Below are 27,136 nucleotides of genomic sequence, written 5' to 3'. Positions count from 1 at the left end.
GGGCCCAACAGCTGTATGGATCGTATGACTACGCAGAGGCTTGAACCACCAACCTTCCAGGTCCCAGTCATGTAACTTAGCCAATAAACTACATACTGCGAAATGAGAGCCTTCAGAGAAAAATACATCTCGCATACATCGCAGTGAGACGCAGTGCAGGGTGCTGGGACTATCCTGGCAGAATGCTCATCCAAAATATTTGTGCCAGGATAGTATCAATCCTCTTGCGTGTGTTTCTCTTCATCTTAAAGCGATTTTATGTGCGACTAAGAGTAAATTGAGTCTCCCAGGCTTTTCCTTGGATGGACATACTGTTTCAGTGGTGCTTTGGGCCCATGCTGTGTTTTATAGCAGGGCTCCAAACAGCCTCTGTGAGACTCCGTTATGAGTTGGCAGGAGGCGTCTGATCAGTTCTCAGCCTAGGGGAGCAAACCGTCGCAAAAACCATCCTGTTGTGTTGCTACGCCTTTAGTCTGTGACTTTGAGGACTGTACTTTGCTCATACTTAAAAAAATTTTTTTTTGCTAATTCAGCTGGGTATAAAGTATGCAGTTGGAGGTTTTTATCTGTGCCAAGCAGTCCTAACCTGAGATCGCACAAATGGCTTCAGTTTAAGGTCCCCTCTTTTTGTACGGAGGATGGAAGAGCATGCTTGTCCTACAGTAGTCCTTGGTCCTGGAACGAGCTGCAGGCTAAGCTCAAACTTGATTCTCTTATTTCATTAAACGATTTTTACGAATAATGGATGTTCTCACGGTTAGCTGCAATTATTCAAAGTAACACTGACGTGTTCATTTCACCGCCATGTGTTATGTTCTGTCATGCTGTGTGTTTTGTAATGCACTTGGAATTGTATATACCTACTTACTTACGGATAGTACTGTATTGCAATGGTCTCATGATTGTGATTTTGTAATGCTGCTATTTGACCCGGTCTTGTCTAGGTCTCATTTGTAAAAGAGGTTTTAATCTCAATGTGACTTCCTAGTCAAATAAGGTTTATATATACAGCTCAGGACCTGGTATCATGACTTATTTTGGCTTTAAATAAATTATGTTCTCATTGCAGTTTCAACATGTACTGTTGAATCCCACTGTGTGTTAAGTGTGGTGTTTGTGCTTGTGTAATCACATTGGGCCAGATGTACTAAGCTTTTTGTGATGATATTCAGGCGCAGATATTGTGCATTCTGCCCAGGAAATGTTGTATGTGTCAACTATGCACATGATCTATGCGAGTCATTGCAAGATGCGCTTCTCTCCTTAATACATATGCAGGCGGCTTGTAGCGTTGTGGTTAAGGTGCATGACTGGTGCATGACTGGGACAGGCAAGGTCGGTGGTTCAATTCCCAGTGTCGCCACAATAAGATCCGCACAGCCGTTGGGCCCTTGAGCAAGGCCCTTAACCCTGCATTGCTCCAGGGGAGGATTGTCTCCTGCTTAGTCTAATCAACTGTATGTTGCTCTGGGTAAGGGCGTCTGCCAAATGCCAATAATGTAATGTAATATGCATTTGTGATGCAACGCGGTAAATGGCATATCATATTGCAGATTTTATTTTTAATTTTTTGAATTCTTTTTTTTTATGTGAAACTATAAGATCAGGGCTACAAAATGAGGTATCACTTGTCGGGATTGGGTTTTGGAGATATGGCTTGTTAAAGTATGTGTATCTGACAGAAGTGGCTTTGTGAAATGAGCCTTCAAAGTGGTTCTTACTGTTTCTCACCTAGAAGTTGATACACTCAGCCACTGCTTTGTGTCTGGAGAGATTGTGGGCAGGTGTCAATGAGCTGCATAATATTGGCATAAGCTTTAGGTGGGAGGCGGAACACTTGAAAAACAGTGCTTTTAAATAATAATTATAAACTTTATTTATATAGCACCTTTATACAGCACATAGATTATGAAATCGTATGTCACGTTCTTATTTCTAAAGTATTGTGTTCGGCTAATTAAGGGACAGAAGCAGAAATTGTGGGGGTGCTGTGTAAGCATACGCATTTTCGCAATATTGCCTTGTCAGCTTGTTGTCCACGCATGACTGTACAGCAGCTAATCGTACCTGGATTTAGTGTTGCCAACAGTCCTGTAAAATATTAAATCATCCCCTTATTTTAAAGTAAAAGACGCGTTCTACCTAGCTAGTCTACTAATTCACATGGACACAGTTGGTTCTGTAGCTTATCTGTGAGAATGATTAGCTAGTTTTTAGCCCTCCTGTGTTGCCAGGTCAGTGGTTTTCACACCAAATTTTAAAAGGTTTAAAAAGGTGTCAAATGGAATAAAAAAAGAGTTAAAATGAAGAAAAAATGTTCAAGTATGATATCTTATGCATTTAAAACACAGAAATGAAACATTATATCTTGAGAAGATTTTGGGGTGGAAATTTGACAGGACCTGGGCACCCTGAGAGGCTCTTCTTGTCGATATATGCTTACCAATGCTGACTGTGCGTCTCCGTACAAAAATACATTTAGTTTACCAATCTGAAACAGATTTTTCATTATTCTGTACAACACAACTGCGTTACCCCCTTGGCCACTAAGCATCACGTTTAAGGGTGGATTGTGCAAATCATGGGCAGAGATATAAGTTTGGCTGACTATGTATTCCGTTGAATTCACTAAAGTTCACGCAGTTAACGAGGGTTGATTTTTGCACCAAATTTATCCGCCAAGGCACAGGCTCTGAATCTTGAAATAACTTTAAATAATAAATCAAACAGATTATTAATATTAAATATTAATTAATGATTGCAGCCAAGCAATAATTAGGGCTGGATGTTTGTCACAGGAAATATTTTGAATTTAACAATTAATGAAATTAACCTATATCTCATGACAAATCCAATGAGGTTAATGTTTTGAATGTTCTTTATTGAATATATGAAGAACGTTTACCCAAAGTTGATTGGAGTGGTCACACCTTTCTATCACAGAATGACACTGTTGCAAATCTTGGTCTACAAGTGTCATGCCTCTGGAATTGTCAAATGAAAAGAAGTCCAAAGCCTTTGAGCATTATGCAGGTATTTGAGGGCACATGTTGAATATTTCAACTTCTTAGTGTGTGGGAATGCCCTCTTGCCTTCATTTTGTCCAAGAGTGGGAATGGGAGATAGCTGTTTGAAGTGTGAAGCCTGAAGTCTCAGGCTTCAACCATAATTGTGTGTTTTACTTGAATTTCACGCTTTACTTGTTAATTTGTATTTCACATATATTGTGTTAACAGTTTGGGGTGTCGTGTTCACATCCACAGATGAGCTAGCTGTGCAAGAAATCCTTTTGAATTGATTTTGCTTTTCATGGTTGTGTGATTAGGCTAGTGTTCTTGCTAATAGTGAGGTGTGAGGGGAAAGCATGCCTTATTAGGTTCATGCCATGCTGGAAACCACATTGAGCTGCCTGTTACCCTACAGGGAAAGGGAGATAGTGAGTGACAGAGAGTAAGACAGAGGGGAGGGAGTGGGAAGGGAAAATCTCTCCACAATTACTTTGTTTAGCTGTTCAGAGGGATCGTCTCGCTAACAGAGAGAGGAGGGACATGATAGCATTGCAGCTCCAAAGTGCCTTGCTCCAAAGTGTTCAGCTCTGCCGGCCTCCGAAGGAGCAGAAGGACCGTTAACCGTGTTGTCCCCTGTGCGCTAAAGCCATACGGGAGGGACCACGGCGGCCTATGCAGTCACCAGCCAGGCAAGCTTACAGACAAGTGCCCGCTACATACTGTAAGAGTTGGTCAGTTATGTGTAAATTGTTTATTTTTAACTGCTGTTTGCAAAGTAAGGTCGATCACTTGTAATTGAGGCTTTTTTCAAATTGTGTATTTGGCCGCTACTTAGCGTATGTTCAGTGACTTATAATGTTGCCATGGTAAGGTACATGCAGTGCAGAAGAAAAACAATGGCAAGCATGTAAGGGCTTTATGCAAAATAGCAAGTCGTGCATTGGTGTTCAACTCCAAGGTTGTAAAAAACCATGCTAAGATATGCAGTCTTTATATAAACATATTAAGTCCAAGTGTGTACATAGTGTTTGGAATGTAAGATCATATTATATCTATTTTTTATCTGTATTTCATAATGTGGAGCCTGCTTCATAAAGAACCAGCTGGTTGTATCAACCACAAAAGCAACCTGGAATTAAGATTGCTTAAACATACATTTACCTTTACATCATTAGAAGAATTGTGAGCAGGTTTCATGCAGTCAGACTGAGTGTGCCATGCCTTGGAAGAAACCTTAGCTCACTGGGACAGGGGAGAAATATACTGCTTTTGAATGTGACATGGCATCCTGTTTCACACAGACACTTACTGCACGTGAAGGAGATTTCTCGAGGACCGCCAGCATGATTGCATAATCCTCATTATCCATTATTAATCTCTTGGCGGCACTTAGAGTCATGAATATAGAAGGGCGGTCTTCGGCGGAGAAGTATGAAATGGGTCTCGTGGGGCTCGGTGAAGGACCCCAGAGCAGGTTTTCGGAAGACTCCACCAGCCTGTGTGTTAAGCTTCCCCCTTCTCCACATCAGCGTCACACGGGGACATGGTGCCCCCTAGCTAACTCACAGTTGTGGGGACCTTGGAGGTTAGGGAAATACAAGTGAGGACTCCAGTTCTGAAGTGGTGACCGACAGAGTGGATGATGTCGACACATAGGGAATTGAGAAGGTGGTGCTGTCATCTATCAGAAGACAGAAGAATGTTTACACACTGATACATGGCGTTTAGTCTCAGTTTCTCTGTGTACTGTGTGTGTGTGTGTGTGTGTGTGTTGTGTGTGTGTGTAGTGAGCATGTGTGTGTGTCCTCCTGTGGTCTATATGTCTCTGTGTGCCAGTGTGAAAGGCAGGGAGATATATCTTTCATGCATTGATACTGCGGGTTTTTAAAGTCATCTCTACCTTTAATTCGATGTCTTCATCTATTACATCGAAAAATGAATTTTGTGTAGCTGAAGTAGTTCCTTAATCCTGGATGATCAGGAACCACTTGATTTTTTTTTCCTGTCACACCAGTGTTGTCTTTCACTATGTCATTGAATATCATGTAGATGGGACGTAGCCTAAGGTATTGGGCTATGTTGGATGGAAATCAATCGGCGTGCATTAGCTTAATCTTCTGGATGACTGTTTAAAGATGCTTCTAACCCACTTCATATCCCATTAGCGTAATAATAATCTCAAAAAATGTGAAGCTTCACTGGCATGAGTTATAGACCTCACAGAATAATTTGTAAATGTTTTGCTATGATCTTTTAAATCATAATCCCTCATCTTTGCCATTTGACCATTATATTCTTGCTCATAGCATTAATCGTTAATGGAACGTTCTCATCCCAGATGAGTGCTGAAGTTTACATTTCTCCTCATATCATCCTCATATTTCTCTGGCTCGGCCTGTTAGTGGTATGTTTTTATTTTTTTTATTAGCGCAGCCGCTAGCAGCGCTCCGATGTCGGGCGGCCACATTGGATTAAGGCTCACGTTGTGGCGATGATGAGCTCATTTGTTTTTATAACCGCTGTGTGACGAGCGCCATATGCCCCAGAGGCTCGTTACCCTGGCTGGCGGTACGAGCCACCAGGCTGTATCGTTCTGACGGGGACGACCGGCGTACGCTAGCGGGAGAGGGAGTTAGCCGCTGGCCGTGACGGAGCGGAAGAGGTGAGGCGCGCTTTAGAAGGACGGATGGATCGGACTGCCCCAGGACTGTGTTAGTGCACCGTGCCTGAAGAGCGGAGGTGAGACTTGAGGAGTCACTGAAGCGGCGTGGGTGACTGTTTTCCGTCTGTGATATTGTTTTCCCCATCCATGTGATTTATGGACAGTTGTTTGCTGTCTGTACCTGCTTTGAACACGTGTATTGTGCCACTTGTTGTATTAAGTAAATGAAAGTAGGTCCGCTTCAGCACCAGGGCTCAAACTAGTCTATTATGTAGCTGGGTATCTGCTGTGTGGTGGATATGTACACACATATAAATGCATGTCCATTTATATGTGAATTTAGTTGAATAGTGATTGGTCACGCTCAATATGATCTGTAAGTGCAGTTGACTGTCGCTGTTTGTGTGTCAGTCTCGGAACAGAGAGCACATTTTAGATCTAGGATTATTCATCGTTGTCTTTATTCAGCAGTTATGCAAAACAGAGGCAACTTTTTGGAAAAGAAAAATGCAAAGTCAACAGGTGTGTGTTGTGCGTATTCAAATAAATATCAAATGCAGATGTCTGGTGCATTTTGCTTTTCTAATTAAACGTATTGTGCTCTGACACCTAGAAAATTGAGAGGATAAGTTTTAGGGGTTCAGATTCAACTTTGAGGTCATAGTTCAGGTCGTTTGGATGCTAAAAGACATACTATTTCCCTATGAAGTCCTTGCTCAGTGGGTTTGCACTCTGAAGGTGCTGTATGGTGTATGGTGATAATGGCGTATGAAGCAAACGCGGGGGGCTGCAGGGTGAACTACAAGCCCACCTCAGGACAGGTGTTTTCTCTCTTTGTCCTCGCTAAACAGAGCATGGGAGCTCTCCCACTGAAGCTCTGTTTGTTTTCCTGGGGTCCTCTCAGGGGTTCTCTTGGGTAAGAACCTACAGGGGGAGTCTGTACTTCCAGTCCCGGCAGACCCACCCCCCCGAACCTACCCACGGCCCCCCATGCCCTGAAGGCCCAGCCAATGGCAGCGCAGCGCTGCTTCCTCTCCGCCGTCTGCTATTCCCCGTCGTTGTTACGGGCGTCGCCCGCAGCGGACAAAGCCCAGCGCCTCCATGTGCCTTCTCCCACCCGAATCTCGCTCACTCCCTTTCTGACACACCGGGCACGAAGGATACATGTATTTTATTTTTTTTTATTATTTTTTTTTTTGGTATCCAGGTATCTGGATAGGCAGGTTGCCACCATTCCATTGCGGTTCAGTGTGAGGCCTTTGTGCCCAGCCTTTGTGCTCAAAGACCATTCTGTTTGGTTATCTTTTCCCATCAACCATGAACCTAACCTGTTAATGAGTTGTACAGAAATCTTGTGTCGTTTTTATAAGTATTTGCCTGCATCCTGCCAGTGAATAATTGCTGTATCTTTTTGCGTATCTTTGTTGAATTCACTGAGGTGGTCTGTAATCCTCTGCTGGTACTGTTGATGCTGGTCACACAATAATGCAATTCAGACCCCAAAGAATTTTATCATGATACATTTCCGAGGATCAGAAACCATAGTTTTGGAGTATGTTGTACAATTCCAGACTGATTAGTGGAAAAATGAGCACTTAATTATTTATATGTAAGTCCAGCAATGCAGTGCACAATTGTCACAGTGTAGTATTGTGCAACTGAAATGCATTTGCGTTGCACAGTACTAGTGTAAAAATATAATAAGAAAATAAATAATTGTATAATAAGATATATCATTTTATCATAAATAATAATATATAACATAATAAATCATATTTATGTATTTATTAGTCTTTATTTAACCTGTTAAGTCCCGTGAAGATTAAAAATGAATAATTTCCGGTCTCTTCTGAAAGGTAACCCATGGGGGTTTGTTTTTCAAAAGCCATAATTACACGAAATGTTATCACTGAAAATATGTTTTGTATTTTAGTGGATACAGATGGTCATGGCTGTGACTGTTGGGCTTAGAAATACAATGGAACCAGTTTACTTCCTTTCCTTTTTTTGGCTGAGCTGAGCACTTCTTTGAAGCAAAACTACTCACAATCCATAGCACAGCCATTTGCAGCACAAATTTTTTCATTGTTGCTACCATTACTGTCTGCAAGCATTACCGTTAATGCCAGCACCTGACCTGTTTCTGCTTATACCAATACTGCAATACTGTAGTATTTTTACTCATGTATTTTATGTAAATAGTTTTTCTTCACTTTATCTTTGTCTTGACAGTTAGCACTTGATTAACAAAGGCATTTATTGTATGAATTTTATGTATGAATGAGTTTTGTGGGCTCCTAGTGGATTTGCGCCCAGGTTGGGTGGCGATTTCTGATTGGGGCGCACCTGGCGGGTGTAGGCGGTTCTCCCGAGGGAAAAACAATCTACCCCCAGGCTCACATTGCTGCATGCAGCACACAGTCACCCAAGACAGCCGATCACATTCCACTGTGGAAATCTGACAGGTGGGGTGGCTGTTCAGTGGTACCCACAATGCCGGGTCCAACGCCAGCCCGCTGGAACCGAAAGCACTGCTGGGTCACTGTGCGAATACATTGTGGGCAGCCTGTTGCCTGGTGGACCGGAAACCAGAAGGTTGATGGTTCAAGCCCCAGTGTAGCGACAGCTATTTGGCCCTTGTGCAAGGCCCTTAATCCCACGTTGCTCAAGGGGGGGATTGTAAGTTGCTTTGGATAAAAGCGTCAGCTGAAAATAACAAATTGTATTCAACCCAATCTCGTTTACTGAGGCTTCATGCAGCGCTAGGCCCTCTCAAGACAGAAGGCACAATAATGAGCCAGATGGCCCTAATGGCCTATTCGCATCTTAAAACTTTTAGTCCATTAAATATTTATTGGTTCATAAGAGAGTGGAGAGTGTCTGTGGGACAGTACTTGCAAATGAGTCCGTCGCTCAGCTCCTGTTAACAACAGGGGAAGACTCGCGCCTCTGACTACACTTACGGCATCAAGGTGCCATTTGCGGTGTAGACGCAGACGGTCACTGATTCTACCCCACCCAAGGTGATGGCTGTGCTCAGGTCCCAACAGTAGAAATGTTGTTGTCATGAGAACGCCATTGAGGATGGTGTTCGATCTGCTAGTGTTGTGTACTGTTGATAAAATGGCCGTATTATTTCAGAGTTGCATTTTTTTGGTGTGAAATGCCAGGAGTCCGGCACATCATAAAGTGAAAATGTGACTCTATCTTGACACTAGCCTAGATGCAGGCAGTAATCAGCTCAGTTTCGCACAATAAAATTTACGTAATATAACATTATGTGATGGTGAGAGCAGGCCATTCAGCCCAGCAGAGCTCGCCTATTCCCTACCTCAAACTGTTTTACCTGTTCTCACCATTCTCTCAATCAGACGCACAAGGCGGTGGGGTAAACCCAGGGAGATCAAAGTCAGATTCTAGATTTTTCTGTCCTTTGATGTATTTTTCAGGTTAGTACGCAAAGGCAGCCTGTAAGCTTTGCGTTTTAATATGACTTACTTTTCCGAATAGGCCTTACCTTCACGTTTAGCATGGACAGCAGCACCCCCGTCTGGAGAAGGAGAAGGAGAAAAATAAAGCAAGAACTCATTAAAAATAACATATATTAGTCACTTAGCAGACACTTTTCATCCAATGTGACTTACGAGAAGTGCATACATTCCTCAACAAGTAAAAAGGGAAGTCCATAAATGAAAAAACACTCATAAACATAAAGAATAGGCAGAGTCATATAGTTCTTTTTTAGGTTATAAAAGAGGTGAGGGGAAGGGTAAATCAGGAGGGAAGACCAAGGTATTGGGTGCTTTTCATCTGCGAACAGAGAACAGGCGTGAACGTGCAGTCAGGCTACCTGGTGGAAGTCGTGTAGAATCATTGTTTCACTTAGATACTTTTGATGCAGAGAACTTTGACTTTTACCAAAATGTTTACATTTATGACGTTCTGGGAAATACTGTATTTCAGTTTGTGTTGGGATGAAAAATGTTCCTACACGTCGTTAGTAGCATATTTGTTAGTCGATTTTCTGAAATGTAATCGATACGTTCCGAACTACATGCTGAACAATGTTGAAATTACCGCTGAAGCGTTGAGACGGCTTGCTGTCACAGGTGCGGAACGTGAAGTTGGAGCAGGAGCTGGAGAAGAATAAGATCCTGTCGGAGGCCTTGCAGACGCTGGCCACGGAACACCACGAGCTGGAGCAGTCTGTGGCCAAGGGCTCCACCCCGCGAAGCGTGCTCAGTGACGATGAGTTCTACGACGCCGTCTCGGGTGAGAAGCTGCTCAACTTTCTCAACTTCTCTAATGCATATCGGGGTAGTGTTATGTGTGAGTGTGTGTGGGTGCGTGCGTGCGTGCGTGCGTGTGTGCGTGGGTGTGTGCGTGTGTGCGTGTGTGCGTGTGTGCGTGTGTGCGTGTGTGCGTGTGTGCGTGTGTGCGCGTGCGCGCGTGCGTGCGTGCGTGCGTGCGTGTGGGTGTGTGCGTGTGTGCGTGCGTGCGTGTGTGTGTGCGTGTCCGTATGTGCATGTGTGCATGTGTGCGCCTGTGTGAGACTGGTGTGGGGGTGTGTGAGACTGGTGTGTATGTGTGTGGGTGTTTGTGTGTGTCTGGTATCATCTTATTTTTAATAGCAATAGACTTTTCTTGTTTAGTTTTTTCTGATTGTGAAAGTTGAAAGGTCAAGTGTTCAGCATCTCCTGGGTAACGTTACTGTTACTTTAACTACGTTAATCCTCTCAGTTAACCCAGCAGAAGAAGGAATAGGGCTTGGTTTTTAATCTGCCCCTATCTGGTGTGCCATGTAGAAGGGTTGTCTTACCAAGGGAGAGGGAGATAGAGTTTCAGCCATGCCAACATTGTGTTTTTCACGTGTGCATTTGTTTTCCATTCATTTTGCTGTCGAGCGATGCCCCATGAAATGCCAAGGGAAAGTCATGTACAGTATTTCGCAATAGCTTGATAAAATATACATAGTCTTGCAGCTTAACAGGGTGTTGCGTAGTTACGTTATTATTTTGGAACCCTTACAGAAGTTACCAGTTATCAGAAAATATCTAATGTTCTTACATACTCTGAACTTTATTGCATGTTCATATTTTTTGCATAAAATCCTAAATATTTTTCCAGACAAAAGAAAATCAACTGTGATTGTAGGAGCTGACATAAAGAAGGAATCAAAAATAAAATCAGGAAAGTATTCATGAGAGAAATAAAATTGCATAAAGAATGCAAAAATACTTACAATATATTGTATTATACAGTATATATTATATTAAATACACAATGGCGGAATATTCTATCATTATAATAATAATTGTTAACATGATGAAGACTTATATTATAATGAAGGTCGTTAAAGGTACTTGTTATTATGGCCAGTGAAGGTGTAGTAGCAATTTAGTGGTAGCATGAATGACAGGGTTGGGGGTGGGGGGGTGTGCAGACTTTGTTGTTGGGAGCCGAGCACGGCAGCCTTTAAAAGGCAACAATATCCCCGGATCGGATGTCGCGGGCCGTCCGTCGGGGGGGAAGGTGTCGGTTGTTGTCAGGATGCGCGGGGGACCGCCACAGACTCTTCCCTGACATGCTCCCTACCGGCCGCCCCGCGCAGATTCCGGCTCGGAGCACTCCCTGAGCGGGTTCGAGACGGTGGCCAGCCGGTCCTTTGAGGGCGAGTCGGTCCAGTTGAGCAGCGACCGCAGCAGTCCGGTCAGCATGTTGCAGGAGGACCGCCCCGGCGACGAGGAAGAGCCCCAGGCCAACGGGGTGAAGAGGCACAGGTGAGCGACCGCGCCTCCGTCCAGGGGAGGAAAACGCAAAGGAAAGCGAAGGATTAGAGACACTTTTAGCACAACTACGCGAAGCCCTAGCGGCCCTCTTTCGCCTGGCTTTTCTTCCTTTTCTCCCCTTGAATCGTAATTGAAAATGCGCTGAGCCGTTTGTGGGTTTGTCGCGGGTCGTGTTTGGTGAACTCGTATCGATTGCTTCTTTTCGCAGGGATAAAAGTATACTGTCTCAGCGCGGGGGACACTGTTTCCCAAGCGGCCAATGAGCCGTAGGCAGTTTGTATAGAGAGGGGCGCTGTCGCTTCATGGTGTGTAATGGATATCACGTCTCTAGTGTCACCGTCCCTATGTTTAGTTTGGGCAGGTGTTTGCTTACCGCCCGCATTCATCGGGTAACTGCATCCCCCTCCGGGGTCCAATGTTTGTTTCTCCCTCCATCCCTCCTCCTCTCTTTCTCTCTCTCTCTCCCTCTCTCCTTCTCTCTCTCTGTCTCTCTCTCTCTCTCTACCCCCTCAGGTTTACGCTTTGCCTTTGTACCTAAAGTGTGGCAAAAAAATAATCTATTTCCTTTCAGAAGATAGCATCTTCCCTTTTTGTTTTGCCTTTCAGTCAGTCAAGTAGACTGTGAATAATTTATGAGCGCTGGTTAGCCTCGAGGTTGAGAGAGGAGAAACTCAAAAAGTGTGTATCAAAAAGGTGTTTTTTAGTGCAGGTTTCCTGCAAGGCCAATACAGGTTACTGTGTACCTGCTTTTGCAATCCAGAGGTGTCTGGGACTCTGGCCTGTGCTATGGGATGGAGGGGAAAGCCATTTGCCAGGACAATAATTTTAATGATTCTTACTATATTTTTAGTCTTCATTTCTCTCTTAACTTTATTGGCATTGAACCCTTCTGCTGTGCAAGCTTAACTCATTGCTTCTGGTAATCAGTGTTGACCTGAACATTATTATCGATTTTGGATTAATTGGTCAGCCATTGGCATCGACTAAGGGATAGATGCAAACAAAGGTTTGTTGACTTTTTTGTGTTTATCTTATCATTGCTGTCTTAGGAAATGCCACACTGTACTCTGTGTCAATGTTGGCTAATTGTACAAGCATGTGTCCCAGGGGTGAAAGATACGACATTGAGATATGAGAGCTCTCTCTCTAGTGGAAAAAAAAACATTGGGGTGGGAGGGATTACAAACACCATAGAAAATCACGCACATTCTGGCCTCGGATACCACCTGCGTGTTGACACGTGAGCTTTGACCTCGGCTGAGGAAGCCGCAATGGCCCAGGGCCACTTGACACGTTCTGCTTCTCAGGAGACATAAAACTGTTGTTGTATTATCAAATAATAGCTTTCTTTACTTGGAAAAGGCCTAGAACCTTCTTCCTGTTGCTATTGCATTAAAGTTGAAGTGAATGGTCAGGCTTTGGGCATTGTGTGTTAAGGAGTGGTCCAGAGGCACTCCTTCTCCCTTGTGTTCAGGTCCCTTCAGCCTCATGCCATTTAGGCCCGGGCCTCCGTCCAGCCCTGCGTCAGAGCCTCAACCCACCCAAGGCTTGTGTTGCAGGCAGCCCAGACTATCCTGAATAAAAAATGACCCTGCAGTTTAGAGCTGCGTCTGTCAGGGGATTGGAAAGCCAAGGAACATGTCACTCAACGAAGTTGGCGTGAGGCTGTTTTCATTTACAGCCCCCTCCAAAAGTATTGGAACAGCAAGGTCAATTCCTTTGTTTTTGCTATCCATTACATTACATTACATTAATGGCATTTGGCAGACGCTCTTATCCAGAGCGACGTACAACAAAGTGCATACCCGTAACTAGGGATAAGTGCGCTGAAAGACCCTAGAGGGAAGTACAATTTCAACTGCTACCTGCACAACAAAGTTAAGGTCCAGGGCCTATTTGAATTTTTATTTTTTATTTTTTGTTTAACAAATAAACAAACAAACAAACAAATAAACAAACAAAGCAAAAGTATGACGAAACCCCTTAACTAGCCAAACACTGCTTACCTAGCCAAACCAAAACTACTGATACACAAAAAAGTAAATCACCGAAAGACAATTAAGGTTCACAGGGAGGTAGGGAGGGACGGGGAGAGGTGCTGCTTGAAGAGGTGCGTCTTCAGTTTGCGCTTGAAGGTGGGAAGAGATTCTACAGTTCTGACCTTAACGGGGAGTTTGTTCCACCATCGTGGAGCCGGAACAGACAGTAGTCGTGAGCGTGAGGTGGAAGTTTGGAGAGGGGGAGGTGCCAAGCGGCCTGTGGAGGCTGAACGAAGAGGTCTGGCAGGGGAGTAGGGTCTGATGATTTTTTGTAGGTAAGTTGGGGAAGACCCCGTAACTGCTTGGAAGGCTAGCACCAATGTTTTGAAATTGATGCGAGCCATAACAGGCAGCCAATGGAGGGAAGTAAGCAGGGAGGTTAAAGACCAGACGAGCTGCTGCATTCTGGATAAGTTGGAGGGGTCTGATGGCAGACGCTGGGAGGCCAGCCAAGAGGGAATTGCAGTAGTCCAGGCGGGACAGAACCATCGCTTGGACCAGGAGCTGGGTCGAGTAGGGGGTGAGAAAGGGGCGGATTCTCCATATGTTGTATAGGAAGAACCTGCATGCGAACCTGCATGCGGTCACTGCCGCAATGTTCTTGGAGAGGGACAGTCTGCTGTCCATCACCACGCCGAGGTTCCTTGCACAGGACACACTATACACTCAAGACAATTGAGTTTGAGGTCAAAAGATGTACATAAGATCCAAATATCAGCTTTTATTTACTGGTATGTTCATCTAGATTTGTTAAAACAACTTTGAGCATATCACCTTTTGTATCAGACCACCCCGTTTTTAGGTGAGCAAAAGTATTGGAACATGTGTCAGACAGGTGTTTCTTGTTGCCCAGATGTGTCCTGTTTGATTGGTTAAACAATAAATAGTTCTGAATGTCTACTCTTGGTTTTAGCCTTTTGTTTTGCCTGTGAAGACTGCATTTGTATTAGAAATTATAAACCAACATGAAGACCAGAGAGCTCTCTTTGGGCGAAAAGCAAGCCATTTTGAAGCTTAGAGAATGTGGAAAGCGTGTACAACAACTTGGAATGTCTTGAAAAATAAAGAAACCACTGGCATACTGAACAACAGACATTGAACAGGTCGGCAAGGGCAACAACAGCAATTGATGACAGAAACATTGTGAGAGCTGTGAAGAAAAATCACAAAACATCAGTCAGCGATATCACAAACAATCTCAACAGGGCAGAGGTGAAGGTATCTCAATAAACTGTTTGAAGAAGACTTTGAGAGCAGCAATATGGAGACTATACAACAAGATGCAAACAACTCTTCAGTAGTAAGAGTCAGAAGGCAAGATTACAATTAGCAAAGTACAGTGATGAGCCACAAAAGTACTGGAAGTTTTATGGACTGATGAGACCAAGATTAACCTCTCCCAACGTGATGGAAAGGCCAAAGTGTGGAGAAAGAAGGGATCTGCTCATCATCCAAAACATACAAGCTCATCTGTGAAGCAGGGTGGAGGAAGTGTCATGGCTTGGGCTTGCATGGCTGCTTCTGGAGTAGGCTCACTAATCTTTATTGATGATGTAACTCATGTTGGTAGCAGCAAGATGAATACAGAAGTCTCCAAAAACATTCTGTCTGCCAACTTATGGAGAAATACGTCCAAACTAATTGGGAGGAACTTTATTATGCAGCAAGACAATGACCCAAAACACACTACCAATACTTTTGGAGGGGACTGTATGTGTTTGTGCCAGTTTTTTTTGTCCATTTTATCTCCCAATTTGGAATGGCCAATTGTAGTTATCAGCGCTATCAGTAGTACTATCATCGGGAGCGGGCAAGTGTGTGCCGCCACCTTCTTTTCACACCACAGTTTGGCAGTCAGGCTCTTTCAGATGTCAGTCATAGACAGCCTCTTCCTGTGCAGCTTTAATAGGCAGAACTGCAGTAGGCCAATCAACCAGCAAGGGACATATTCGATCATATTCGATGTAACTCTCGACTCACCGCTGAGGCTAGAGCCAATTGGCCCTGTGAGGCTGTCAGCCTTTTCTATTATTTTGTTGGTTTAGTAAATGCACACTGCAAAGAATGTACAAATTGATGATGTAAAAACTGGTATTCATAAAATATTCTCGAATTAATCGGTCCACAGCTCTGGAAACCTAACATTGTCATACACGCTACTGTAGTTTAGAGTGGCATGAAGTGTATTTTCATACCACTCTACATTGTATATATTACAATGTTAACTATCCCTATAACGTAGCTAATTGATTAACTTGATGCTGCCTTCTTTTAAATGCAGTGAGGAATCTGATGTCTGCTTTTTGACATCCCCATCTGCAACCAATCTTAAGTGTTACTCCGTGAGAGTGATGATATTGGCCGTATACTCGTGACTCCTGTTAGTTAGCGTGTTTCCAGCAGGATTACAAATTAATTTAGCTCTGTTATTTTCCTTTTATTATTTTTGAGGGCTACACTGGGTGGAAAATGAAATTGTGGGTACACTGTCCCTGTTACGGTCTGACCTGGTTCAGGTCATAGCACTGATCTAGTTCCTTTTCCCAGAATTCCTTTTCCCAGAATTCCTCATTCCTTTGTGTGTGTGTGTGTGTGTGTGTGTGTGTGTGTGTGTGTGTATATCCTTCAGGACAAGCCTGCCAGCCCCAATGTTTTCCAGGAATGACTTCAGCATCTGGAGCATCCTGAGGAAGTGCATTGGAATGGTGAGATCTCATCACATGACCGCGTCTTCCGCCCACGTTTCACTGCTTCAGATTACGTGCTTCCAAAGGAACTTCAGTAACCAAGCATTACTTTTGTTATTCTTCTTCTTGGTAAAATGTAGTGTCCTCTCTGTAATCTGCACAGTAAGCATTGCTCTTCTCCTGACAGATGTGTATTGAGTCACTTTAGCACTGTGTCCACTGTGTCTTTCGGTTTCTTATACAGTTTAGGATGGGGGCACCCATCTAGAGGCCCTCTGGAAAAATTGTGAAAAATCAGTTCCTCCCTTTCAAATGGAGACTTTCTGTACTGAATCTCATGAAGAATTCATATATTGTGCCCAAATAAAAAACGATGAGTCATGTCCTCATTTTGAAAAGGCTCTCATGGTAGCAACCTGTTGGATTTGAATTTGGTTGCCCCGGTTTTGGCCTTTCACACTTCCTGATATCTCGCATACGTGGTCTGAGATTCACTTCCTCCTGAAAAAAAATAAGGAAATATATTTGTGATGCATCATACATTTTCTGACAAAGGAGAAGTGACGACTCTCCCTTTTTCCCATCCTTTCTCAGGAGCTGTCTAAGATCACCATGCCAGTCATCTTCAACGAGCCGCTCAGCTTCCTGCAACGGCTGACTGAGTACATGGAGCACACGTACCTGATCCACCAGGCCAACACCGTGTCCGACTCCATTGAGAGGATGAAGGTGCCAGGAAACTCTCCTGTCCCGCCTGAAATATCAACCCTTTTTCTTCCCTCTTGCCTCTGTTTAACCCTTTCGGTCCCAAGCGTAACTACCGTAAAATCCAAAGTGCCATATGGCACTCTCGAGCTTATACCTTTTCAGCCAATCAAAATGACTGCTACACTATTGTTTTGAAACCCTATTAAAAACCTGACAAAATTTTCTCAACTCTCTACTTTTTCTCCACTCATTTGGGTGGAGCCCCTTCATATTGGGCATATTGAGTGTAATCTAACGGTCGGCTGCCGCGTGTGCGTTTGCAGTGCGTGGCGGCTTTCGCGGTGTCCGCCGTGGCCTCGCAGTGGGAGAGGACTGGCAAGCCTTTCAACCCCCTCCTGGGAGAGACCTACGAGCTTGTCAGGTGTGTTTAAGGTGTACGCTAAACAGAGTTGACCGACTGCAAGCATAGATGACGTGTACACTTCCCTGGACATGTTGAGAGGGATTTCTTTCACCATGTGGCTCAGACAATATAACACAACATTAGTTATTTTTCAGGGACCATCGGTTTTAAATTTATCAATTATTATTATTTTCTTTTATTTTTTTATTTTTTTTATCCTGATAGTGTGACATGTATCTTAGACCGGTATGGACTATACATTGCGTCTTTGGGATGGAGGTACTTAATCTCCACGGCCCCTATTATGTCCATAATGTGTTTGGCTGTAATTGGTGTCATAGGTTTGGATTCGTATGAACTTTCCGGATAGCTCAAATGTCAATCGACTAATTGAGGGGGGCAATTCATTCATACAGTAAGGTGTGCAAAAAGTCAACATTTTGTTTCCTTGTGATGAAAGCTGTTTTGGGTTTCTTTATTTTTTATATTTATTTGTATCTTTTTTGAGGATATATTTTTACTTTTGGTTGTAAAAGGTTTGACTCCTGTGTTTAAATATCCTGTGGACAGTCTGAACAACAGACTTCCCGGATTACTCTATTTAATGCACTTCAGATCAGATAAGGCGTAATTTCATTAAGTTCAGACATTCTACACGCCAAGGTTATAGCTATAAATATCGCCATTAAGCTTTGATATATCCTGGGGTAGTGGCACATGGAAACCATTTTGAAGTGTGATGTCATTGTATAATGGTTCTGCAAAAGAGTCCTGTGAAGGATATACATATTGTATCAAGGCTTATGGTCTGTGTATTGTAGACCTAAGTCAGTTAAGTAATTGTTTTGGATTCAAATACTTTTCTGTGCTCGATTGATCTTGCCTGTGAAACCAAGAGGACCTGAAGGCAGAGCTTGCTCTTTTTAAGAGCAGAAAAGCATTTGAATCCTAAAACAGTTACGTAATTAAGCCAGGTCTAGTGCATCGGTCAGCCTTGCCTGGCTTGTTGACCTACAGGTGTCTACTGACACAGGCAGCAGGTTAGGGACTACAGGTGAAAATGAGCTCATTCGCTAACTCTGGCACATTCACATTGATGCGGAAACTGAGAACCCTGAGATTAATGTGCATACTCTGATTAATAAAATAAAAATGTATTAATTCTCCTCTGTCAGGGAGGACCTGGGCTTCAGGCTGATCTCAGAGCAGGTCAGCCACCACCCGCCCGTCAGCGCCTTCCACGCCGAGGGCCTGAACAACGACTTTGTGTTTCACGGCTCCATCTACCCCAAGCTCAAGTTCTGGGGCAAGAGCGTGGAGGCAGAGCCCAGAGGGATCATCACTCTGGAGCTGCCCAAGTGAGACTCTGCACGTTACATATCGCACATTACTCATTACATTACCATATGTTATCTTTATTTAAATGTTTTTTGCAGATGTCAGATGGCTAGCACATGCCTAGTGGCTAAGGTACATGACTGGGAACCGGAAGGATGGTGGTTCAATAAAAACATATTTAAGGTTTAACAGTCACTACATAAGACAACCCAAAAACAACAGAGGCAAGTTAAGAGACAACAGTCATAACATAAGAAATACAACACATACAAGTCTAACAGACACTGCTTGAAATGGAGTCATTACATTAATGGCATTTGGCAGATGCTCTTATCCAGAGCGACGTACAGTTGATTAGACTAAGCAGGAGACAGTCTTCCCCTGGAGCAATGCAGGGTTAAGGGCCTTGCTCAAGGGCCCAATGGCTGTGCGGATCATATTGTGGCTACACCGGGGATCGAACCACCGACCTTGCGGGTCCCAGTCATGTACCTTAACCGCTACGCTACAGGCCGAGTCGAGTGGTGAAAGCACAGCAGCGATCTGCGTTTGTAAACACGCTTTGTATTCCCTAGGTATAATGAAGCGTACACATGGACAAATCCAACCTGCTGTGTCCACAACATCATAGTGGGCCAGCTGTGGATCGAGCAGTACGGCACCATGGAGGTCGTCAACCACAAGTAAGAGATCCGCAAATGTGTAGGACTAGAGCAAAGATCTTTGTTTTATCTCATTTATCTTTCACGCTTATCTTATTTTAACGAGGGAAGATTCTGGATTCTGCCAGCTTTTCATTGACACAATTACCGATGAGCCTTTTTTTTATCGCTTTTTTATTACTTTTTTATTTTTTATTTTAATATATGTATTTTTTTTTTAACAGAACCGGAGAAAGATGCTGCCTGAATTTCAAACCTTGCGGCCTTTTTGGAAAAGAGTTGCACAAAGTGGAAGGCTACATCCTGGACAAAAGGTAGGCGGCCGGTGTGACGAAGGCCAGTCCGTCCGTTCGGTAAGCGCCGCTGTCAGACGCTGTGCGATACCCTCCCCTTCCTCCACCCGCCAGTCATTTCCCGCAGCGCCGCTTGACTGAGAGGCTTTATTTTTTGGATGCAGCAAGAAGAAGGTGTGTGCCCTGTACGGGAAGTGGACGGAGTGCATGTACACCGTGGACCCTGCCACGCTGGACGCACACAGGAGGAGCGACAAGAAGAACGCGGAGGAGAAGAGAGGAAGATCGGTACAGTGTGCCCTGCCAGAGCCCCCTCTACACCCCCCTTTAGTCTCCCGCTTTCCTTTTCCTTTCCTTTTGGGGCATGTAATGTTACAAGTATAGCTGTGTAAATATGTTATCTGTCTAGTCATACCTTTTTTTGTTACAATGTTAATTGTTATTTGTTAGGTGAACGTTACACTGGTGGATTGTTAACGGGCCTTCATGGTTGATGGCACATTTTTCTATTCCTCAGAGCAACTCTGGTGTTCACCTACATTACTCTGGATAAGTGCAATGCTAAGTGATTGTAATGTCATTTAAATTAATGAGACTGCAAAATTAAAGCGAAATTCAGTTTGAGACTTGCTTATGGAGACAACTGGGGTAGAGTCACCAAGATAAAGACCTGAAATGGTCTGAGGGGTGACTCATTTCAGCTCCGTTAATTTCTTATTAGACCCCAAATATTTAACATCTAAGGGCAGAGAGGGGAGGGGTAGGTGCCTGCTGGTGTATAAGAGCAGGGTGGGTTAGGTTCAACAGAGACGCCAATGAGCCAGAGGCTGCCATGTTCAGTGAGAGCCCAAATTCAACCGTCTATGGTGTAAGATCACAAAGTGATTACTATGTGATCTTAAGTGAACATTTTAGTGCTGATGTAGAATTTTGGGGGGAAAAAATACTCTCCAAAGGGTTAAGGATAGGGGAGGGCATAGCGATATGTCACCTTGGGATGTGAGGAATGGCTAAAGTTTTTTGGGAATTTTGCCTGTAACCCCGAAGAACACAGGTTCAAAATACAATTACATTATTGGCATTTGGCAGGCGCTCTTATCCAGAGTTAAGGGCCTTGCTCAAGGGCCCAACGGCTGTGCGGATCTTATTGTGGCTACACCGGGATTAGACCCACCGACCTTGCGTGTCCCAGTCATTTACCTTAACCACTACGCTACAGGCCGCCCTATTTAATTACCTTAAACCACCCTACAGTCATACTAGTTCAGTAAAATGTCAGTGAGGTAGGTAAATTTAGGATGTGTAAGTAAGCGAATGACGTTCCAGGGCTCGGAGGAGCAGGAGGAGGTGCCCCTTACAGACGCAGAGACTGTCCAGATCATCCCCGGCAGCCAGCTGCTGTGGAGGATATCGCCCAGGCCCGCCAACTCCACCCAGGTCAGAGAGACAGTTAACCCAGCTTTTCATCGCCACAGTGCCAGATGCTCTGCTTTCAGTAGGGATGCACCCAGTCCAGCATTCAGATCTGGCCAAAAAGCCTGTTTTTCTGCTGGGGGTTGGGTATTGGTGACACTAGTGTGACTGTGTTTCTCTGTAACCCTCTCTGCATTCCCCCATCTGAATAAGGTGGAAGGGCATGCATTTGCAAGGGGGGATTGGCTGCTGGCCTTAAATACATTTGGCTCAAGAATATTGACACCCTTAATAGAAATGTAGAAAAAAGGCTGCATATAATAAACAATACAGATAATAATCTATATGTTATGTGAAAACTATATACTTTAATGTCAATAACAATAACTTCCTCATTTTTCAATAATTCTTACATACATTTTTTTCTGAAAACCAACGTGTCAAAATGATCAGCACCCCTTACAATTATTGTAATTAAAATCAAACAAAGTGAAATTGTCCATTGTAAAGGAACTATCTTGTCATTCCATCACTTTGTTATTTTGCTGTAGTATAAGAATGAGGTAACAAGCATGCAAAATCGCTTTTGTCATCCATCAGCATGGGAAAAGCCAAATAACTGTCCATTTAGAAGAGATGGTAATTGACTGTGAAAAGTCTCAAGATGCCTGGTATTGAATACTGTTCTGCTGCTCCCTGGTCATAGATGTATAGCTTCACCTCGTTCGCCATGCAGCTGAACGAGCTGGATGAAGACATGGAGGGCCTCGTTCCCAAAACAGACTGCAGGTTACGGCCCGACATCCGCGCCATGGAGAACGGGGACATAGGTAATGCGAAATTAACAAGCTTTGTTCCTACGTATAACATTTTATGCAATGTTTTGTACATTACAGCTGCTGAAATGTTGCTTTTTTAAAGTGTGAGATCACAAATATGATTCAAATGTTCTTAACTGAACATTGTAATGCTCATATAACAATGATGAGTAAGCAATTCTAGAGTTTTAGAACACCCTACTCTTGAAAGGGTCGAAAGCTGAGGTTCTCTTCCTCCACACTTGTGTAACATGACGTAGCGGTGTCATTGTTTCGCACTGATGAACACCACATAATTAGTGCCTAATTATTTGAGTCCCAAACAGCTATTTAGCCGACCACAGGGAGTTTGCTAAAGTGGGGGACAGCTGGCATTGACCTCTCTGGGGTCATTAAGGGGTCATTTAAGTTGGCTAGGGTTTCTCAGGGTACCACTGCATCAGTTACCTGCATTAGTTCCTCTTCCCAACATGCACCCACCAGCTTCTATTTATCATCAGTGAGAAATGCGTGTCGCTAATCTGTACTAGCGCTCTCTTGTAGTACTGCGTTGGCAAAACACACCCATTGGCTCACAGGGAGTATATCAGTAAGGAGTGCGCTCCTTTCAGTTTGGCATTGCCCCCCCCCCCCCCTCTGTCCCCAGTCCCTGAAAGGGTACAATGTCCTCCCGCTTTCTTTCAGATCTCGCCAGCGAGGAGAAGAAGCGTCTGGAGGAGAAACAGCGAGCGGCGCGCAAGATCCGCGCCAAGTCCGACGAGGAGTGGAAGACGAGGTCAGTGGGAGAAAGAGAGCCTTCTCCCAGCCATGAATAATTCAGGGTGCTCAGGCGGTGGCACCAGCGGTGGCTGTTCTGTTTTGCTGCTTTGTGCCCACCTGCGGCTTAGGTGGAATTAAAGCCTCGCTCCGCTTCCCCAGCTGCCAGAAGAAAATAAACATCCTCTTTGAACTAGTCAGACTTTTGGGCTTGGTGAATTTAATTTAGTCTGACTGCATGCAAAGATATCCATCCAGATCCATTTTCTATCTCTGTGCACGGTCTGGAGTTCTTCACTTGCATTTTTAAGGTTATTATTCCACGGTTTCTTTATTATGCAAGTAATTCTGGTGCTGGTGTTTGGCTTATGCTGTGCCTGTGCTAATAAGTCTCCTTTTCTTTCTGTTTTCCTCTGTTGCCCTTTGTGTCACGAGAAGAAACCCAGCTCTTGGCCCCAGGTTTGAGTTGCTTGCCGCTTGCCGGTTTTCACTGATTGCTTTTCTGTGTTGTAGCACCATCTAGAGGCATTCTCTAGTGCTGCATATGATGCATTAGTTGGGCTGATACAAAAACAAACCTTTGCTGATTTCTGCAGTTCAATGAATGGCAGATTATTAACAGTACCAATCTGATATTTCTAATTGACATCGTCAATCCTCAATAAGCTCAGTAGTCTGAGCTGGCCCTTTACCCCTTTAGGGTATATAGTACTCAATGTAGTGAGAATGGGAAAAGCTTCAAAATAATTTGTAAACGGTAGCAGAACTGCATGTGTATGACATGAGCATTTTAGATGAGACAATTTTTATTTGAATTCCCATTCTGTATTTTAATTATTTAGATTGCTAATATTCCATCAGTGTTAATTGTTGTGGTTCTGTCCTTGTGCATATTATTGAAGTGCAGGCTGATCCCCTATTATTTCTTCATAACTGATGCATCTGTGCAGGACACTGTAGTTCAGTGCTATTTAACCCATACTCAAGCTTCTTGAATTGGTATTAGCAGCTAACATGAAGATGAGATTTGATGCATGGCTCCTGCTGAGGTTTGATCATGTCGCACATGCCGTACCAGGTAGTGTTGATGACTGGAGATCAGACAGAGTGAAATACAATGATGACATTCCTGCTAATGCTAAAACAGAAAGAGAGCGACAGAGGGATAGCCCTTTGGGTAATTCAAAGCATGATTCGAGGGCAGTCTCATCTGTAGGATGCTCTCAGAGACATTTATTCACAGCCGTTCCAACAATATTTGGCTCTGTCCTATTTAATTTACATTTACAAAAAACTTATTACAAATAATACAGCAGGCCCCAATGAGATCCTAGAGAGACATTTAGCTATTGCCATTTCAACCATACAATTAACCCGTTCAGGCCCGTTGCCCGATATGTAGCGGCACCACCCAAATCCCAAGGTGTTTTGGCTTTGGTTGAGAAAATGTAGAACATTTAGTAGGGTTTTAATTGGGGTCATTTTGATTAGTTGAAAAGGTATAAAGTCGACAATGCCATATGGCAACTTGGGATTTTATGGTAGTTAGGCTTGAGTTCCATATGGCACTCTTGGTACTGAAAGGGTTAAAGACGAAGAGTGTCCTAATCACTCAGGCCTGTCCAATTTAATTAACATGTACCAAAAAGAATTCTAAAACATATTACCCATGAAGCTGCAGGCCCCAATGGCATATATCCTAGAGAAACTGATACTTTTATGCACTTTCTAAAAAGTAGAGAAATGCCAGATGACAGGAAGCAAGTTAGTATCATACCACCATATACTGTAAGCAGGGGATCATTCTGATCCAGCATCTCATGCAAAACCCTGGAATCAATCATTATGGAATTGTTTCTTGAATAAAATATGGACAGCCAAAATGGTTTTTGCAGGAGAAAATCATCCCAAATACACCCCTCTTGGCTTCTTTAAGAAGGCTATAAAGTGATATCACTGAAGTCAGATTTATGATATAATATTTTATCCTTCTGAAAAGCATTAGATAAAGTAGCAGATAAAGCAGATTTCAAGAGAATCCAGATATTTGATATGTAAAAGCTGACAAATGATATAAAAATAGACCATTTTAAGATGGGTATATTCGTGGAAGTAAAGAAAATAATTTAAAAACATGTAATTTAAGAAAAGATATGGCGTGTAGTAGTTTATCAAAGTCTTTCAGGGTGGGGCATTTTGCATGTGTGCATGTACTAAAGGTGTGATTGGCATGCCCTTTCTCCACAGGTGGTTTCACCAGGGACTCAACCCCCACCTGAACTCCCAGGACTGGCTGTACTCCAACGGATACTGGGACAGAAACTATTCCGAGCTGCCGGATATCTACTGATTTACTATACATTCCATTTCAGCTCTATTCCACTTCCAAGACTCTCCATTTTTAAGCGTTTTGTTACTCTAATACTTCAAAAATATTTTTCGGACCTAAAATTTGAGGTGTGCAAACAAGAAACGGAGACATGGCTTGACGTGACTTAACGAACGTGGCAATAACTAGTGCATTTTTAATACTTGACACCTTTCAACACGCATTAAAATGATATTATATGTGTCTTTTTATTTGAAATTTTAACATGTATTAACTTATTCTAGGTCTGCTACAGGACGCTCCATTCCACGCTGTTGCCCCCTAAACCAATGAGGCAAGATATGCCTCTTTTAGCCTTTCATATTATTGTCCTGATGCAGCATTTGCTCATCAAAAAAAGGAACAAGTTGATTTTCTCTGTTGCCGTTTATCTGGGGGCTCTGTTATGGAAGCAGAAGTTCTTACTTTACCCTTTTAATGTTTAATGTTTAAGGTGCAGTGCAGTTTTTTGCTTTGAATGTGGCTTGTCATTTTGTGTTTCGCCTTCCACTACAGTCAAGCTTCAGGAATAAATAAGCCATTTACTGTAGGTGATCTCTGCTACCTATTTAAGGAAATGTACAGCTATTTTGTGTAAAAAAAACTTTAAAAAAAGGCTTATAATAATACTTGCCGTTACATCAACATGGGTACGATGTATAACCCTTGAAGCTCAGTGGTTGCATTTCAGAAGAAGTGCTGAAGTTGCATCAGTGATGCTCTTTCACGTGTTTATATGTTGAGTATGCCTTAGAGATAATGGGAATAGGGTGTTCATGGATGTTTTATTTGGGACTGGGAGAGCAATGCAAACACTTGTTTCTCCTAAAACAGAGCTGTACACCATCTCCAGATTAAGACACTTTGGGACGTTTCTGTATTGAAGATATATAATTGCACCATGTAGGGTTGGGGCTTTGGTTTAGTCTGGGGAATTTACGCAGAAGTGCAGAGTTGCGGTTCGTGATGAGGTTTGTTTTTGTCTGATGTTCTCAGGAATCGCTTCTTAAGCTTTGGTTTAACACAGAACACAAAACTGATAATCACAGTATTTTACGGACATGGACTTCAGATCACTTTGCTTAAATCGTTTATGGAGGTGGTGCTGTTGGTGGCTGTTGGTGGTTATAGCTCTATACTGCAAATGGAGAATAACCTCTGTTGGAAAAAGTTACATGATGTAAGGTGCTGGTCAGAAAAAAAAAACAGGACATTGTGTGTGAGTGTGTGTGCAAGTCTGTGTGTATGTGTGTGTGTGTATGAAAGAAACCTGCTGTTAATAACATGACCCAATAATCTGAAAACCCACAGTCACATCAACTATGCAAGAAGGGCACAGGAAGTAAACACAAGGTCATGTGTCTTAACTCTTTAGGTGCTGTGACCTGAGAACATTCCATTACTCCAATGTGAAAAGGTACCATAACTTAAAAAGGTGTAGAACTTTAGGAGGTTTAAAATGTGTAGTACAGAGACATGCAAGCTCTGTTTGCTCGTTTTAAATTCTATGTTGTACGTTAAGAATCTTGAATATAGATTTCTACTGCTGCTAAATAAAAGCTTAAAAATGAATGTGTATGTGTTAATTCTCACTGAATTCTTACATCTGTCTACTCCATTGGTTCTTTGTTTCAATGTCAGAAACATGCACGAGCCATTTTCTGATAAACTGAAAGATTATTCAAAGGCAAAATTCACATCCTCATGTTGTTTCTTCTACTTCTGAACCATACACTTTCCAGTTGTCAATTATCCTTTGTAACCTAAGAGAAGTCAGTTATGCACTTCATTTGCATCTGCCAAATCACTAACTAATGTATATTAAGGCATAGGCAAAGAGCAGAGATCATGCCAAGTTATTTGTGTCACAGCCAATTCATTACATAAAGCTTCAACCAAATGTCAGATTTCCTAGCGGGTGCAAGAGGGAGCTAGTGCTTCATGTAGCAAGTACGTTTTGAGGGTATAGCCTCATATGTAGCACAAACTCAGAATTAGTACAGTACAGGGTTTGGTTAACAAAATGTTTGAATATGCGAGTTTTCAAATTTACGCAGAAGATGGTGATTTGGCTGTCGTGGATTGTGGGGAGCTCATTCCACCATTGTGAGATCACAGAAAAGACAAATAAGAAAAGCAACCATTTTGAGAAGGGATGACAAGGTGACCAGAGCTTGTGGAGCATAGTGATC

The 27,136-nt window shown here is 43.1% G+C and overlaps 1 protein-coding gene across 5 annotated transcripts in view; it reads left to right on the top strand.

Moving 5' to 3' along the window:
- osbpl1a (oxysterol binding protein-like 1A) overlaps positions 1 to 26,516 on the top strand; it is a 45,999-nt gene extending 19,483 nt beyond the window's left edge. For 4 of the 5 annotated variants that reach the window (XM_061239935.1, XM_061239934.1, XM_061239933.1 and 1 more), the window contains 14 exons: positions 9,780 to 9,942; positions 11,282 to 11,450; positions 16,128 to 16,203; positions 16,780 to 16,914; positions 17,217 to 17,314; positions 18,472 to 18,654; positions 19,210 to 19,317; positions 19,521 to 19,610; positions 19,754 to 19,877; positions 20,916 to 21,026; positions 21,709 to 21,832; positions 22,505 to 22,595; positions 23,015 to 23,035; positions 24,824 to 26,516. In XM_061239935.1, coding sequence (XP_061095919.1) covers positions 9,780 to 9,942; positions 11,282 to 11,450; positions 16,128 to 16,203; positions 16,780 to 16,914; positions 17,217 to 17,314; positions 18,472 to 18,654; positions 19,210 to 19,317; positions 19,521 to 19,610; positions 19,754 to 19,877; positions 20,916 to 21,026; positions 21,709 to 21,832; positions 22,505 to 22,595; positions 23,015 to 23,035; positions 24,824 to 24,926 — 1,596 coding nt within the window. In that variant the 3' untranslated portion in view covers positions 24,927 to 26,516. The remainder of the gene's footprint in view (positions 1 to 9,779; positions 9,943 to 11,281; positions 11,451 to 16,127; positions 16,204 to 16,779; positions 16,915 to 17,216; positions 17,315 to 18,471; positions 18,655 to 19,209; positions 19,318 to 19,520; positions 19,611 to 19,753; positions 19,878 to 20,915; positions 21,027 to 21,708; positions 21,833 to 22,504; positions 22,596 to 23,014; positions 23,036 to 24,823) is intronic. The other variant, XM_061239936.1, reaches the window with a different exon arrangement.
- The last annotated feature ends 620 nt before the right edge of the window (positions 26,517 to 27,136 follow it).

Source organism: Conger conger, chromosome 4 (assembly GCF_963514075.1).
Source record: "Conger conger chromosome 4, fConCon1.1, whole genome shotgun sequence".
NCBI lineage: Eukaryota > Metazoa > Chordata > Actinopteri > Anguilliformes > Congridae > Conger > Conger conger.
The sequence above is the reverse complement of the archived record's forward strand: the minus strand, read 5'-3'. Positions and strand labels throughout refer to the sequence as shown.